Source organism: Gasterosteus aculeatus, chromosome 1 (assembly GCF_964276395.1).
Source record: "Gasterosteus aculeatus chromosome 1, fGasAcu3.hap1.1, whole genome shotgun sequence".
Classification (NCBI taxonomy): domain Eukaryota; kingdom Metazoa; phylum Chordata; class Actinopteri; order Perciformes; family Gasterosteidae; genus Gasterosteus; species Gasterosteus aculeatus.
Window position 1 is genome coordinate 23,201,473 of NC_135688.1, and position 16,439 is coordinate 23,217,911.

General features: G+C 41.8%; 2 protein-coding genes across 4 annotated transcripts in view; both read right to left on the reverse strand.

Moving 5' to 3' along the window:
* The window catches only part of pudp (pseudouridine 5'-phosphatase), a 229,112-nt gene that overhangs the window by 56,994 nt on the left and 155,679 nt on the right, over positions 1-16,439 (reverse strand). The window lies entirely within an intron of this gene.
* The window catches only part of nlgn4xa (neuroligin 4 X-linked a), a 92,018-nt gene continuing 75,957 nt past the window's right edge, over positions 379-16,439 (reverse strand). For 2 of the 3 annotated variants that reach the window (XM_040175192.2, XM_040174397.2), the window contains 3 exons: positions 15,165-15,350; positions 12,055-12,844; positions 379-2,713 (listed from right to left, as the gene is read on the reverse strand). In XM_040175192.2, coding sequence (XP_040031126.1) covers positions 1,819-2,713; positions 12,055-12,844; positions 15,165-15,350 — 1,871 coding nt within the window. In that variant the 3' untranslated portion in view covers positions 379-1,818. 3 annotated transcript variants of the gene reach the window in all.

Consider the following 16,439-nt stretch of genomic DNA (forward strand, 5'->3'; position numbering starts at 1 on the left):
TAGTTTCACAAAGTGTATTCCCGCTTTGGCGATAATGACGAGCGGAGCATCTCAACGCTGATTGGCTTTCACAAGACAGCGTCGGGCGAATGTTTTGCCAAAAAAGAAATATTTCAACTTTGCCGAAAAAGCGATTTATTCACTTTGCTCCTTTCGCGTCCTCCGCGCCGCCCGTTGATTTGCTTCCTCCGCAACCAGTCGCATTAACTTTGCATGGAATCTACTTGCGCGAATAATTTGTTTCGCTTTTGGTGTGAGCGCAGCATAAGATCAGCTGAGCAGTTAGGATGATGAAATGAAATGATAGTTTCATGCTCACATTCCATCACATTTGCACACACATCCACCCAATCAAATACAAATATAGTTTGTTCCCCCTTTTTTAGAAAATACTGTGATTTTATTAAAAATGTTGCAGAAAATGTTTAGACAGGTTTCCAGCCAGAAATATCTCTATCATCACTTAAGGCAAAACCGCAAACAAAAATGAGACAAACCAAGGATTTTAAAACTACATTAAAATCCTCGTCTTCTTGACTAGATTAGGAATATATCTTTATAGAATTTACAAATGTAGCTTAAAATCTTCTGAATGTTTTTCCATTTTTTTTCCAATTTATTGTAATGGGATGCAAAACAGAAAACTAGTTATTGGTTACTTTTGTTGTAATTTTATAATAATATCATTAATATTTACACTCATTCACTTGCTTTTGTAACCCAAAATATCACAAGCCTGGCACAATACTTTACATATTGCAAAATAAGACAATTTTGAAAAATCTAACATATATTTCTTTACAAACATATCCAACTAATATTGATACAAAACAATTCACTGCCTTCATTTTTAAATAATACATTGCTGGTCACATTGTAAGCTTAGGCAGTGTTGAAATGCACGACAGCAAAAAAAGAGAAAACTATGGGAAGCAGGGAAACAGAATGATAACAGGTGATGGGATCAGGTCTGCCCCCATCCTCAGACAGCAGACGTGTCTTGAGGGTGGGGGCGGAACTCTTTCTGGACATGCAACGTCAAAAGAGGAAAGGAAACGGCGCGATGTGTGATGAGCTGCAGACACACCTCCCCGAGGATAGATTCTGTTTGCATTTTGGTTGTTCTGTGGAAAAAACAATGGAAACTTCAAAGAAGGCTTGTGAAGAAAGAATGAATGTTTTTGACATATTTACACGCACCGAAACAGTAGTACAAGCCTGGGAAACCCTAAAAAATATCACCAACAAAATAATAACAAAAACAAAACAGTAATAGAAGGATCTCTTTTAATACAGATTTCTCTTTTTTGATTTTAAAATTTCCACGTACAACTATATACCTCTTTTCTTCTCTTTTTTTCTTGTTTTTTTTACAAAGTTTTCATAAATACATTTCAGGCTGGGGTTTAGAATTCTGTGCCCAAGTCAGGTGTCTGATGGGGTGAAAGGATGCCATTTCAGACGTTTAATTGTTGCTTTTTCAACAGTCTTCCTGTTGAGTATTTATGGGACGAAAACCTCTGCAAAAGCTCCTCTTTCACACTGAAACCGTCATTTACGTTGTAAGAAGAATACTGGTCATCCCCTGGTTTCCATTTGTTTTGGTAAAACTCCTTCAAAAAAAACATCCATGAAGCTTAGCTCTTGTCGTTGTTACTAAAGGAACATTCACTTTCAATATTTTTCGAATCAATTTAAACTGTATATTCTTTCCCAGAAGATATGGTACCAAAATAACATCTTCTGAATCATACACTCAGCCACTGGTATTTGCCCTCCTGATGTTAGTAGCCAACCCAGACAGGGGTCCCGGTGGAGCTATACCCGCGTGGTGGAGTGGCCGTGGGGTAGGTTGGTACTGTTCTGGCTGCCACCAAAAGTATTGAAGTTGTGCAGAGGCTGCATGCCAGCCAGCGAGTTGGGGATCATGGTGATGGTGCTGGGCGTCATCAGAGGTATGTCGTCAGGCGAGCGGCGCAGTGTAAGGGTGTAGTCGGGCGGGCAGGTGAGGCGCAGCGTGTCGTGGGTCTGCAGCGACTCGCACTCATGGTGGTGCTCCAGCTCCAGCTGCTGCTGCTTCATCTGCAAGGACATCAGCTCCTCACTCTGCAGGTGGGCCACGTCATTGGTGGCGGAGGGCGTGTTGGCTGCCACGGAGTTACGCTGTGGGGTGAGGACCCGCCGGTTGGACTCGTGCCGCCGCTTGTCCTTCTTGTAGTAGAGTGCGGCAAAGGCGAGGATGTTCAGAAAGAGCAGGGAGGCTCCAACGGCAATGGTGACGCTGAGCTCAGTGGAGTAGTCTCTCTTGGTTTCGATCACCACGGTGGACTCGTCGGTCAGGTCGCCGCTCTTGCGCTGGTCGGTGGTCTGCTTAGTGTTGGCGGGTGGGACCCCTGGGTGGCGGGTGGTGGACGGCCAGGTATTCTTACCGGGGAACCGCTTGGTGTAAGGGTAAGGGGTGGTGTCCTGCGGAGGTATTTTGGTGGTGGTGGATACGTACTGAAAAAATTCATTGATGTTGTGGAGATGCGGAACTAGTTCTAACCAGAAAGCCACCTTGGTGGCACGGTAGTGGTCCCGGACTCGAGGTTTGAGGCCGATATGAAGATAGAGCTGGTCTTTGGGGTTATACTTGGTCCAGGCTACCTCCTCAAAGCGGTTGGGCTTTGTGTGGATGAACTTGGTATCCTGTGGAACCGGTTGGTTTGGATCCCTTGGAAAGAGGAAAAGGAAGAGATGAAAATCAAAGAGAGATGCAATCAAAAAAGCTAACTCTTGTCAATTGCGCAGTATACAGCCGTCGATACAGGTTAGAATTATTAATACAGCTCATTTGTCCAACTCCATTAAAACGGACAACAGAAAAAATGAATTGTCTAACATTGTCCTTCATCACCATTCAAACTAAATTACTATATTTTGAACGGGTAAATGTGACTCTGTAAATGTGCTTGTCCTTTAAATAATTTGAAAGCAGCCTGATTTATTTGAATGGGTCCACTTAGCACTAATTTGTGACACTTCCACATGATTGATTATTTCTTCTATTTTGTAAGTGTTCGCTGTCCTTTTATATACCAATGGCACATATTCGGTCCATTGTCACGCTTTCTCAATATTCCATCTCACTTGGGATGTTGCTCCTCTGCAGGTCGGGATACTGCTTCCTCTCTGTAGGAGCAGTTTCATTGACTTTGTAGAGGCGAGGGGGAGGAAAGACTAGACAACAACCTTGAAACTGACACGTTGGAGTGTTTGCGTAGCTGTGTGTGTTGTTGGGTTAGTTGGTTTGTTTGGGGGGGTATCTAAATACTGAAGAGGAGGGACTCCATTCAGGCACTGATGAACTGATGAATATGGTCCAATTGTTGAATTTATAAAGAATGGTAAAAAATCCCAGAGCACAGTAAGAAACAAATACTTTGAGGTTTACTATAGGGAAATCCACATTATGATCTGGTATCAGAAAGTTCTGTTATTGAGAAATTACTGTAAGGATTCAAGCCAATCAAGGTTCTTTTTTACGTTGTTTTAGAATAAATCTTCAACCCCCAAGTTCATCCCAGCCTTTCAAATTGAACCTCTGGACAAAAAACAGGTGATTCACTAGAGAAAAAGAACAAATGTAGGGAATATTGTACACTATATCCCCATGAGATGTGGTGGAATTTTAAGTAGCAAATACTGGTATAATAATGGAAATGTACTTCACTTCATTCACCACTGTCAATGGATACAGATGGGCACAAAGAGATCTGACATAAGACATGTCACCATGATCACTCATATTCTTAAACTATTTTAACAGTGTTCTGCTCATTTCGGACATCGCAAGGCAACTCATTTTTTGAAGGCAATCAAATAGAAGATGTACACAGCCCCACCTACTGTATGCCTCTGCCTTATGTGGCTCTCATTTAACAGATTGTAGACAGCCACAATGCAAGGTCTGAACTCCAACTGGTGGCTACATATGGACATATATATAAGACAGAGCTAGCATGTGGTGGGTCCGTCATTTCAGTCCTGACATATGCTGTAACACTATGCATCAACTGACTTTACTCTGGAGAAAAAAAAGACTAACATTTGGGGCATTCAGCGCTCAATGAAGTGCAAAATACCTGTTTTGCTTGCATATGTTTTCCATTGAGTATCCAATCTGTTGATAATAGCGGGGATTATTGCCATAGGTGGATGTACTAAATCTGTTCTCCTCTCAGTCAGCAATACGTGTGGGCAGATTGGTGGAGCAGATGCTGTCATCGACGAGCTGTGATGTATCCAGTGTTACCATTTAATATCACCACCAGAGCAGATTTAAATTAAAATGTTACCTTTTTTAATTATAAACTAGACGTGACTCTCTAGGTCTATGTAGACGCTTTGAGGATTATATTTATTAAATCCCTAGCTCCATCAATCAATTTGTTTTAATGGTCAATATATTTGTCTGAAATGACTCACGTCCCAATCAAGCTTTTAGAGCCTAGAGCACAGCCTCATATAGCAAATGTATTGTGATGTAGCCAACAATCAAAGAAACCCTTTTTTAGTTAATATACAATACTATTTGACAATGTATTGAGTTTGTTATTTTGTATGACAATTGCAATGCCTGTTGGTATGAATTCTTATAATTCCCTCTAGAAGTCCTTATCCAAACAATCATCATATTTGACAGTTCGCCTTGGTAATTAAGCAATATACCCGTCACGTGTGAAGGCAATCGGATGGATATTTACTGTAAAAAAGACCCTCTTTCCATTTTAGTCAGAAAAGAAGTTCTAATTAGATTCAAACCATTAAGTTATTATGGAAGCTGTCGGTGGTCTAAAAGGTTTTCAAGCTCTTTTGTGCAACACTTCTAGTCTATATTACAGATAAAGGTTAATTGGAATTACATATGTACATATTGATACAAGATTAATTTGAATCAAAAAGTCTAATCCGTACAGTAACAGTCAAACACTAAGACCAATGTTTTAGTGCACAATGTTTTACTTTAAATACTACAAATAGCAGCCCTGTCTTCCCAACATCAGAGCAGCAAAATGTACCTAGAGTAATCCCACATCGTGGTATTGCCACTCTTTATTATTGAAAGGTTCTGAGTGTAAACCGCTGAGTGTAGCACGACTAATGCTGTCTGCGTCTCCTAGTGTAGCTGCTCTTTAACAGCCAATGGAAGCACATGCATGGCCCTTTGAGAGAGTCCCTGTATGTGTCTCTTCTACTAACCTCTAAATATTGAACCATTTATTATGAGTAGTACTGCTATAGAAGAAGAATACATCTCAGACTAAATTTGTTGGGGTAATCAATCGAACAAATCTGTCTCTTTTTACATCTCTTTTGCGTTTTACATCGTGGGCCCCGAGCAACTTTCAAATCAAAGATACACAAGCTTGTTTTGTTAGAAAAAGTACCTGTATTCAAATGATAGTCATTTGTCAAAGCTTGCTGGCAACAAGCCTTGGCTGTGGGAACATGTTGCTGACTTTTAGGGGTATAAAATGACTGGATTTTACTGGACTTTGTACAGCAGCAGGCTGAAGACGTGGGGCTGCAGTGCTTTGAACTAAAGTGACTGTTGTTTTTTAGAGGAACAGTTCCCAATGTGTCAATATTCCCTTTGAAAAATTACCTGTAACTGCCCTAGATAGTCAGTTTATGAAATAGTCACCATATTAAAATACAGTGAATATAGAACATTGACACCAATTTAATTTTTGTTTCTCATCTAACTTGGCATGAAAACAATGCCAATGGAAAGTTAATTACGATCATATTTTTTGGTGATGGACACACTAATTAAACATATCCAAAGACAAAGATAGAGACATACTATTAAATATTGAGACCAATTATTGCTTCATTGGATTTAACAGACATGAGAGACGGCATGGCCCTTGTTGCAAAGTGTTTCTAGTGGTTTTACCGAACTATTTTTTTCTACTACTACTACTAGGATCTGTCCTTGAACACAGACTGTGTTGCCCACACAAGGCAAGTCCATGTCCAACTGCTCCTCCCTTGTGCAGCAAAACCAGAACCTAATGCAGCAGTTGGAGAAACTCATCAGAATGCCTGTCCACTGATCTTGAGGACAGAAGTCTGCAGCATTCTGTGAAGAAGGCTCCCCTTGTAAAGCTGTTTGGAGCTTTACCTCCAGCTCAGGGAGTGGGAGGAGATAATTAACGAAGGAGAAGCCAAAACGAACACTCCTTATCCAGGTGCAGGAAACTGGGAGAGCCCATGCAACGTGGCAGAGGAAAAAAGGTAATAAGATGGAAGCTACCTTTAAAGAGAAGAATGAAAAGATTAGGACTGACTTTGAGAACAGCTGGTTAAAGCTGAGAGTCGATGTAGTCCTACGGAGGAAAGTAGGCAGGAGGATATGAAAGACAAAAATGATGAGCAGGTATGAAAGTTGAAACTTTTGATCAGAAGGAATAAACAAAATTCATTGAACGCGATAAATCCCGATTAATAAATTAAAAAAGTTGCAACTAATGAATTTTTGAGGCTACTGATGGCCCTAGTAACAACACATGAAGGCATTAAAGATGCGCTTCTTTGTATTCCATCTTCGGAGAAACTGTTTTGTTAGTTTTCCTGCTTCACACTCACATCACTAACATGTGTCTCTGTTCTGTTCTGCTTCTGCGTTTTCAGAGCGATGTAGACGCAAGACCCCCTTGCGTGTCTCTTGCGTGCCTTTTCACACCTCCTTCCGTTTCCTGGGCTCCATCATCACCAAGGACCTCAAGTGGGTGCTGAACATCAGCTCCATCACCAAGAAGGCTCAGCAGAGGTTATTCTTCCTGAGGCAGCTGAAGAAATTCAACCTGCCAAAGACGATGATGGTCCACTTCTACACGGCCATCATGGAGTCCATCCTCGGCTCCTCCATCACCGTCTGGTACGCTGCAGCCACAGCCAAGGACAAGGGCAGGCTGCAGCGTGTCATCCGCTCTGCAGAGAGGGTGATCAGCTGCAATCTGCCGTCCCTGCAGGACTTGTTCGCTTGCAGGTCTCTGAAGCGAGCTAAAAAGATCGTAGTCGACCCCTCCCACCCCGGACAAAAACTGTTTGTGCCCCTTCCATCTGGCAGGAGGCTGAGGTCCATCAGGACTACGACCTCCCGCCACACGAACAGTTTCTTCCCGTCGGCAGTCGGGCTCATCAACAGAGCCCGGTCCCCCACTGACTGACTCTGACATTCCACCGGTCACTCCCCTTCACACTGCACATGTCACTTTAACTGTAATGTGTCACTTTGTCGTCACTCGTCACTTTGTCGTCACTTTGTCGTCACTTTGTTACTTGTTCGCTAGTGCACTTTATGCTTATTTTTTAACTTTAATATTTTAAATTTTTAACTGTAACTTTATTTTCATGTTTTATACTAACCCATAGCCTTAATCTACTAACCCATTGCATTAGCATTTCATTTTACTTTATTTTATTACTTGTGCACTGCTGTCTTGTTGTCTATTGTTACACTGTCTACTGTCATGCACCAACCGCCAAGACAAATTCCTTGTATGTTTGACATATTTTGGCAATAAATGTTTCCTGATTCCTGATTGCGTCATTGCGTGTGTTGAGCCATTTTTCTAGGCTTGCGTCACTTTCGCCGCAAGCGACACAAGCCTCATGCAGCGCACCAGGCTGAGATTGGTCTGCTAACTACATCCTTTACGGAGTCTCACATTTCCGCTTTCATAGCACGATACCGCCATTATTAAAACGAAGAATGTTTACGTGAGAACGGATCAGATTTAAGAACTTTTGTCGTAAATATGACCGCTTATACAAGCCATCATTGACAGGTTGTAGAAGCGGGTTGGATTCACAGAGGGAGATCGCCGCAAACGTCGGTCGAGAGGTGCACAAAGTTGTGGAGGAAAATACGGGACAAATGTGTCCGCGATGAAAAGCAGCAGTGGCGATGCACGGGGCAATAAAGTCTATGATAAATAAATAAACAAATAAGTAAATAGACGTGACCCTCTAGGTTGTCTTCAACAAAAACACGTTACTCCGCCTGTTGTTCTGGCGGTGAATTGCTCTGCAACACACGCAGGACTTTTAGAACCATGAATTGAAACGAGTGCGTCGACGCAACGACGCAGAAGCATGCGCTGGCCTTAACTCCTCATGAATCCACCTAACCATCTTTCATTGACCCTGTGATGTTTTCCACAAAGGTCATGGAATAGTGGTTAGAAATACACGTTACTGGACCTGATCCTCCAGTAACCGAACAGGCTGAACCGAGCAGTCTCTGATATGGGCGGTCTGGCCTAGGGGGGGACTTCCTGCTTGCATCATCAGCTTTACCTCCGCTGCTGCCGTTGCCAAGCAACCTGGTGGGCTTGACAGTAAAAGCCTTAAAACCCCCAAAATGTATAAAATACAGATAGAGAAGGTAATCTTATTATTATTTCATTTAATTTAGCAAGGTATGCTTCACCCCCAGAGCCTGCTATATTTCAGGCTGAGAGGAGAACATTTTCCGTGTATTCTAAATTCAAAATAAATCAGCTAAGCCCTGTACTTTCGGCTGAAAGTAATATTGCAATCTTAAGGCAGAGGAAATCAATCAATACTGTCAATACAAACCACAGCAACAAACACATTTATTAACTTGTATGCGAGGACTTTATTGTTTTCTTGCATTGGATAGAAGCAATTTTAACTGTCACCTTAAGATTTTACAGAATATGTCCGAGCTACAGTAGCAGCATGTCACCACAAACAGCTTAAGCTTAATATTGCTACCTCCTGGCTCCATAAAACACTAAATATGAAGTTAGTTTATAACCACACAACAAAAGGAGGAAAGTTTAATTTCTTTGTGTAATTATTCTCTAACGTTTGTAACATTACTGACCTAGAAAGTGATATTTCAGGGTCATAACTTGTCTACTTGAGCTTACTTTGATCCATTTCCGTTCATAACATGAAGGATAAACTATCTATAAAACATGTCACAGCCTTGGTAAGAGGTTAGCCAACCCTTTAAACTGAAAAACGTGAAAAAACGTGGAGGCAGACAAGCTGCCGTTAAAAGCACAGTGGCTCCCGGTAAGGTGAGCTGCTCGTTGTCTATTTGTCATAAAGATGTTTTGGTACATTGATGTTCATAAGAAGCAGTACATGAACCCAGCGGGGGCTCAGGTGTGATGTTATATATTATATTTTATAATACGGGTAGATGAAACCCAGCGTCCTCATTGGTGTGAGTTACGGGGTGTGCTTTATTCAGCGATAATGTACAGTGAACTCCTCTCCTGCTGTCTGCTCATCTGCCTTCCTGAATAAATTAAATCCTCGTCGGCCCGCACTGCATGCTGCGATATGCTGGGCCATAAAGGATAGATCAGATGTGTTCTCCAAATCGGCTCCTAGAGGGCTGCGTCACTCGACCGCGTTCGTAGCAAGGTTATTATAGTTTTGAATTTTTCACTAGTTTTTATTTGTATTTATTTTTGACTTTTTGTTTTCAATTTCAGTTTAGTTTTAATTAGTTTCCAAAAGCGGGTTTGCTAGTTTAGTTGCTAGTTTTTATTTTTTGAAAATGCTTAGTTTTAGTTTAGTTTTTATTAGTTTCAGTATTAGTTTTAGTCTTTACCGCAGAATGTAACAGACCAGGGGGGGGGGCGCAGTCAGGGAAGATTCATTTTTTGCTTGCAAAACAGAATGCTCAAAATAAATTGTAGAAACAAGCTATAATAAGTAATAAAAACTCAACAAAACATACCATTTAAAAAAATGTATTTAGGACAGATGAACAGCCATCCACAAAAGGTGCACATCCACTAAAACCCAATAAAAACTCTAGAGCAGCGATTCCCAAAGTGTGGGGCGCGAAGGTACTGCAGGTGGGCCGCGAGAGGTAATTTACAATAAATAAATAAAGTTTTTTTTCAATTTTTAAAAGTTTGAAATTAATACTTTTCCGCACTCCAAGGCGCACTTAAAAGCCTTTAATTTTCTCAAACGACAGTACGCCTTATAATCCGGAGCGCCTTATATATATATATGGATCAATTGGTTAATTGGTTGATCTATACTGGTTGTACACGGCGCTCAAGGCGCTCTGCCAAACATGCCAAAGCTCGGTCTACGACGACAAGATGCTGAGCGGCGCTCAAGCGCGTGAGATATGGAGCTTGTTTCAGGGCGCGTCGGAGAAACAAAGCTGTCGTTCTTGCCGAGCACTTGAGATGACATGAGATTAAAGAGCGAGAGACGGCGCCCTTTTCTCTACTGTAGCTGAACCATCTTAACGGGGAAAATAAGTTATTCTAAAAGGAGCCGAAGATTTAAGGCGTGGATGACGAGGGAGGCGGCGGGAGCGGACGCACCTCGCAGCATCAATCGGACCCTGAAAGCACCGTCTCCACCTTACTGTCAAAAAGCGTAGAAAACTCCTTCCAGCGCGAGCAGAGATTCTCCTCGCGAGCAACGAAGCTCACGTTTCGCAAGCGAGCAAATACCTCGAGGAGACGAGCTTTTGCTCGCGGTTGTTTGATTTTGGTTAAATTCTTAAGGTAATTTAATCATTATGTTTTGATCAGAGTTGTGAATAAAGGTTTGGGTGGGCCGCGAAAGATTTTCAGATTTCAAATTGGGCCGCGGCGGCATTCTTGAGTTTGGGAGCCGCTGTTCTATAGCATTGACAAAGACGAAAACAAACACACAACATTTTCTCTATAATTCTATTTTATTTAAGTTAGTTTTGTAAATACAGTTTCAGTTAGTTATGTTTTTTTATAAAGGCTTGTTTTTATTTTTATTTCAGTTAACGAAAAAAAAAAATCACACCTCGTTTTCGTTTCTTCGTTAGTTTTCGTTAACGATAATAACCTTGGTTCGGAGGAGCCGACGGAATAGGACCGTGAGTCACAGGCCAAGTTACGTATGCGGTCGACAAATGCGTCCTAAAGGATGCAGCCCGGGGAATTGAGACATGCCCTCTGTCCGTGGGTGGGAGTGTGCTCAGCTGTCTGCGCGCGCATGTGTGTGTGCCCATTGGTGCGGAACTCCACTCTGCACAGAGAGCAGTGGAGAATTGTAAACGTAAACCAAAATAGTAGGAAACACTGCACGTATAATAAATAGCACAACTAGTGAACTGAGACTGTTTAAGCTGCTTTCTAATAAAAAAAAACCCACATATTTCTGCTGGTACCTGATTGAAAATAAAAAACAGATTTGGAAATGTCAACTTGCTGTGGCTCAGAAGGTGCCTGTTAAGTTCCATTGCCTTGCCTATAAGCACAATTAGCATAACTAATTGTTTAAAGTTTATTTAACTTGATATTTCATTGTAAAGTGCAATCAATTACTACTTTACAATTACTACAATTTCTATTAATTGCGTTGAAACATTTTAACCGTTGCTGAGTACCGTTCATTTTTTTGTGAAAATTATTTTCAAATTTTTCTTCTGAATTTTAGACCAAAGCTACTCAGAGATATGGCCATGCAGAAGAAGTAATCGATTAGGAGCGCAGAGACACCTATAAATGCGTCACAAAATTGTTGTTACTATAGCGTTGACAAGTAATTAAGTAACTTAACACATGAAAATAATAAGAAAAAGAAGAATAGAGAAAAAATAAAATAAATAAGGAATAATGTTTGGGTTTTAGCACAATATTTGACTGAGTCCATTGCTCTTTACCTCACTACTGCTTATAGAATTGGCATGACGACTGTTCATTTTCTTCAATCACCGTTAGATGAGTGCACTTTAATTTCCATGGTTTTATGGAAGAATAAATTGAAATGTTACATGTTTTGACATGTAACAACAACACAATTAGTTTTGATACCAAAGACAGATGAAATCCTTATCATGATAAAGATGATTAAGCAGATTATGGATTTGCTTTCTGTGTACATTGCTTAGAGTGGAATGGATTCCAGCAGTGCGTGTTGCACTGAGACAAGGAGAGGTTTGAGACAGAAAAGTGAATGGAATGGGTGATGTACGGTGACCAACGGTATGGTGTCAAATCTAAAGAAAGCACTCACCCTGTTTTAGCAAAGTTGGTCCAGTAGGTCATGACGACGGCGCTCAGCATCACGTCGTTCTTGGAGAAGTTACAGTTGAAGAGATCCGTGGGGCCGATCATGGGGATGCCAAACACGTATGGTACCTCGTCGCCGTGCGCCGAGTCGGCCCAGCTGGGCTTCATGTCACTCTGACAGTGGTGGTAGAAGGCGTAGAAGTAGGTTGGCGAGCCGTACTGAGCGTGGAGGTCCGCCGTGGCCACTGCCGGCGCCACCCACTGGTGGTCGGTGAATAGGGCCACCAAGGTCTTGCGTCGGGTCTCCGGATTCTCCTTGTCCGCCCAGTCTGTGTACATGAACTTGATGGTCTCGCGCAGGGTGTCCTTGCCCTCTGGGTACCCGTAGAGGTGGTCTACAAAGTCCGACACGGCGAAGTCAAAGTCGTTGGCGGACACTCCGTCCTCGCTGTCCACGATGCCGTCCACAAATTTGAAGCCCTCGCCCTGATTGACCCCCAGCATGATGTCGTAGTTGAGGAACTCGCCTTGCTCCATGAGGATCTGGGGGTCATCCGGGATGACGTCGCCGTCAATCACAGGCCCGAAGGCAATGTGGTATTTGGCCGGCGTGATGTACTGCTCGATCAGCTCCTTGTAGTTCTTGTTCTGCAGGCACTCCACCAGGTCGATGGTGTCCAGCATGTTGCAGCCCACCTTCTCGGCCAGGGCCCGCGTGTACTTGGCAGGCTGGTAGTTGACTGCCCAGCTGGACAGTGCTGTGCCACTCTGGATGATGGCCTTCTGGAACAGATCTGAGATTGGAGCTGGTATTAGTGAAACATGTGGTGGAACACAAAAGAACAAAAGCATGGACATGGGCATAGTAACTTGACGTTATTATGAATGTTGACTTTCTCTCAGCCACTGAAGGTGTCGACCCATGTTGGATTGACAGTCAAACCGCGACTGAACCAAAGACGCAGTAAACAAAGATTGCATAGATGCATCTAAACTGACAAGTCTGACATTTGCATGCATGTCTTTAAGCTATCCAATGTGCTAGGTGACTATCTAATTACTAGGAATATCCCGGCAACAGGTGTCAACAATAACCTTTTCCCAGGTGGACGTATCAGCTTCTTGTTAGTCTCAGCAGTTGCCAGTGCAAACATTACCGGTGTAAACCAATGAACACAGTTACCAAAAAGGGAGGAGGCATAATCATGGAATTGTTCCGTCAATCTTTAAATATCACAATTTAAGCCCGGTAGGACGCAGAGTTCTTAAGCTCCTCTCACACCAGCATGAAAAACATTTCACGCTAAATAAAAGCATGGTTCAGAATACTGACGTTGGATCTTTGTGTCCCTGTCGAAGTACCGGGGGCGTAAAAGATATTTGCTGTGTATATAGCAGCAGGCCGATTTTACATCCTGGAATGTCATTACCACAGCTTCCCAGACAATCAGCAAGTAGGCCACAGTGCAGTAGGAACGCAGGAGTTTTGTGGAGGGTTATTTATATTGTTTTGTTTCGCAGTGCTATTTATACTCATGAAAACACACAGCGACTGTGACTCAACCAGCCCGACTTGAAAGGTATGTTTTGGGAGCACACATTTCCCACGAGGGCCGGTTAGGAGTGTAAAGCTTCTACCGCTGCCGTTAGTCTAATGTGAACGATCAGTTCTGCTTAGGCTCAAAAACGAACCACATGGCTGTACATGAGTGACTGTGTCATGCTCTTAGTATGTGGATGATGGTTCCTCGGTGTGCACGGCAACCGAACGACACCAGATCTCCGTTTAGCGGGAGTAAACGCCAAAAAAGAAGCATCACCCAGAAGGCTGTGCAGGGCCCGGCGTGCTTGTCGACTCTCTCTCTCGTGATTGATGCCCATCAGGAAACAAGGACTTTAATCTAAATGTAAAGTAAGACGTTTGTGTTCCCTCAAGTCCACTATGAAGTAAAATGAAACAGACCGTACGACTGCAACAAGCTGCGAGATAAAATAAGGTGCATTTTGTGGTAATGTGCATTTTTCATTTCATAAACCTTGTATTACGCCAAGAAGAAAAATTCTCTGAGAACTACAAAAACACAGTTTGTGATGGAATCCACTACATCCTCCCTTTTCTTCTTGACGCACTTTTTCAACTATGGCATGCGAGTTTCAACTAATCATTTGTCAATGTCAATGTCAATTTTATTTATATAGCACTTTTAAAGGCCAGTGGCCAGCCCAAGTGCTTTACAGGATAAAAACAATCAGCATCAATAAAACAATACAAGCAAACGTAAAACAAACAAACAAGAAAAAAACAGTAAAACAGTAAAAGGCAAACAAATCAAAGATCCAATGCAGGTGACTTAACTCAGCCAAAGGCCAATGTGAACAAGTGATTTGTGAAAGCCAGAGGGAATGAAAACTCATTAATAATGCATATGATAAGAATGCAAAAATATTATAATAATTCAGTTCATCATCTTATGCTTTCAGACTGAGGTACACTACACACTTGAATGAACACATACTTGGGTTGTATTCTCATGTGTCAAATATGATATAATTTTTAATCCGAAAAAAGCCTGCAGCCTCCCCCAACAGTCCAAATCGCAGCAGTAATCAACTCTCAATATTCTTTATTCGCTTGCTGCAATTTATTTCTTTTGATAATGCAGAGAGTCAACTGTGACTGTATATTACTCCTTCCAGTCCTTTGGATTTATAGAACATGGACATATAAAAGTGCCCACGCAAAGGCAACCGTAATACTGGTTTTATCTTTAGTTGCTGAACTGGGTTTTGGTCTGAAAAAGTCTGAAAATCAGTGGTTCCCAAACCTTTTCTGTCGAGCCCCCTTTTGATGATAGAGAAACATTGAAGCACTCCACATGCGAGCAATGTATAGATACAGGTTGAGCAAACATGACAAAAAGTCATTTCAGTTTCAGTGAGTTGTATTTTTAAAGTTTACCCCCCCGAACCTTTAAATTTAACAATCAAAAGAAAGCAAATGCCCTAGAGGCCACTGTTGACATGCGTGAATCCTCTGTATCAAAGCCCCCGTAAAGCAACAGTGACAGCATCTCTTTGTGTGGTTACACATGCCTTTGAGCAAAGCGGACGTACCTTCTGAGTAATGTGAGAGGGTGAGCAGGCTGACGCACGAAGCTCCGGCGCCAGAGCCAAAAATGGTCACCCTCTTTGGATCTCCTTTGAAGGCCTGAATGTTCTCTTTGATCCACCTGAGGGCCTGGATTTGATCCAGCAGGCCGTAGTTGCCCTTGGCTGCCTGGTCTCCTGTGCTTAGAAACCCTGGGTTGATGGAAAAAAAACAGAGAAAAGAAAAATTTCAACTGTACTTTGGAAGCTTTTTCAAATGGATTTAATCCGGATTGAGAGTCTTTATGGCTTACATCGTATGTACCCTTCACCGATTAATCGAAGGCTATATTCTTCTAAATTCTTAATTACTCTTAATCAGGATTGACAGTTCAAAATGTTGAGTTTTCATGTCTTAAATCTTATGTACCCTTCAATGTTTAGCAGATCTGAATTGGTGAAATTAAAAAAGGAATTCAACCCTCATTAAAATTCTTTAATTTTACTCTCAGCGTTGATATTTTATTGGTTGTACTGAGCTCCTTTAAACATTTACTTTTCTCAAGGATTTTTAAATCCGAGGTCTGACAACTAAAACGTTTCTATGTTGCCCCTTATTTTAAAAGGAAAATACATAAAGCCTGCTCGAAATCCCAGACATCACATACACGTTAATAACAATTATGTGTTTTTTAAAGGCTGAAACATTTCACTCCTTTGTGCCATAAACCACCATTGTTGTCCAAAAATAATAAATACATCAACAAGCTCCACTGCTGTTCCTTCATTACTATTATCTTCATGTACAAAATACGAACTATTCCGCTGTAGAAAATAGTTCCCGTCAAATGCACAAAAATGATTGTATAATTGAAAAAATTGTGTATTTGGGTGATATTTTTTTCAAACCTACGGGAGATCACTGTTGAGCCTCTTTTTACAATGAAACTATTATTTGTGAACTGTTGTGTTTAAGATTGTGACTGAGCGCAACTGCGATGGAGCATCCTGTGTAGACACAAATGGACCAGTTAATATCTGCTGCTCGTTGATATGCCTCAGACACCGTCCTCTTCAATGCAAAATGTGCAAAAGGACTATTCTTTTTTACCGTCTCCCATAGCTGTATTGTTTCTCCCATTGATAATTTCCACATTAAAACCCCGGGAAACAAAATTACCCTGTTTGTAATTCATTCGATCTGCTGCCTCGAGTGCCAACATACAAATACTCAAGCATGCACAGGCCTTTGAATGTGCTTCCACCAAGGGCTCCAGAAATGGTTGGCCGATGGGGGATCCC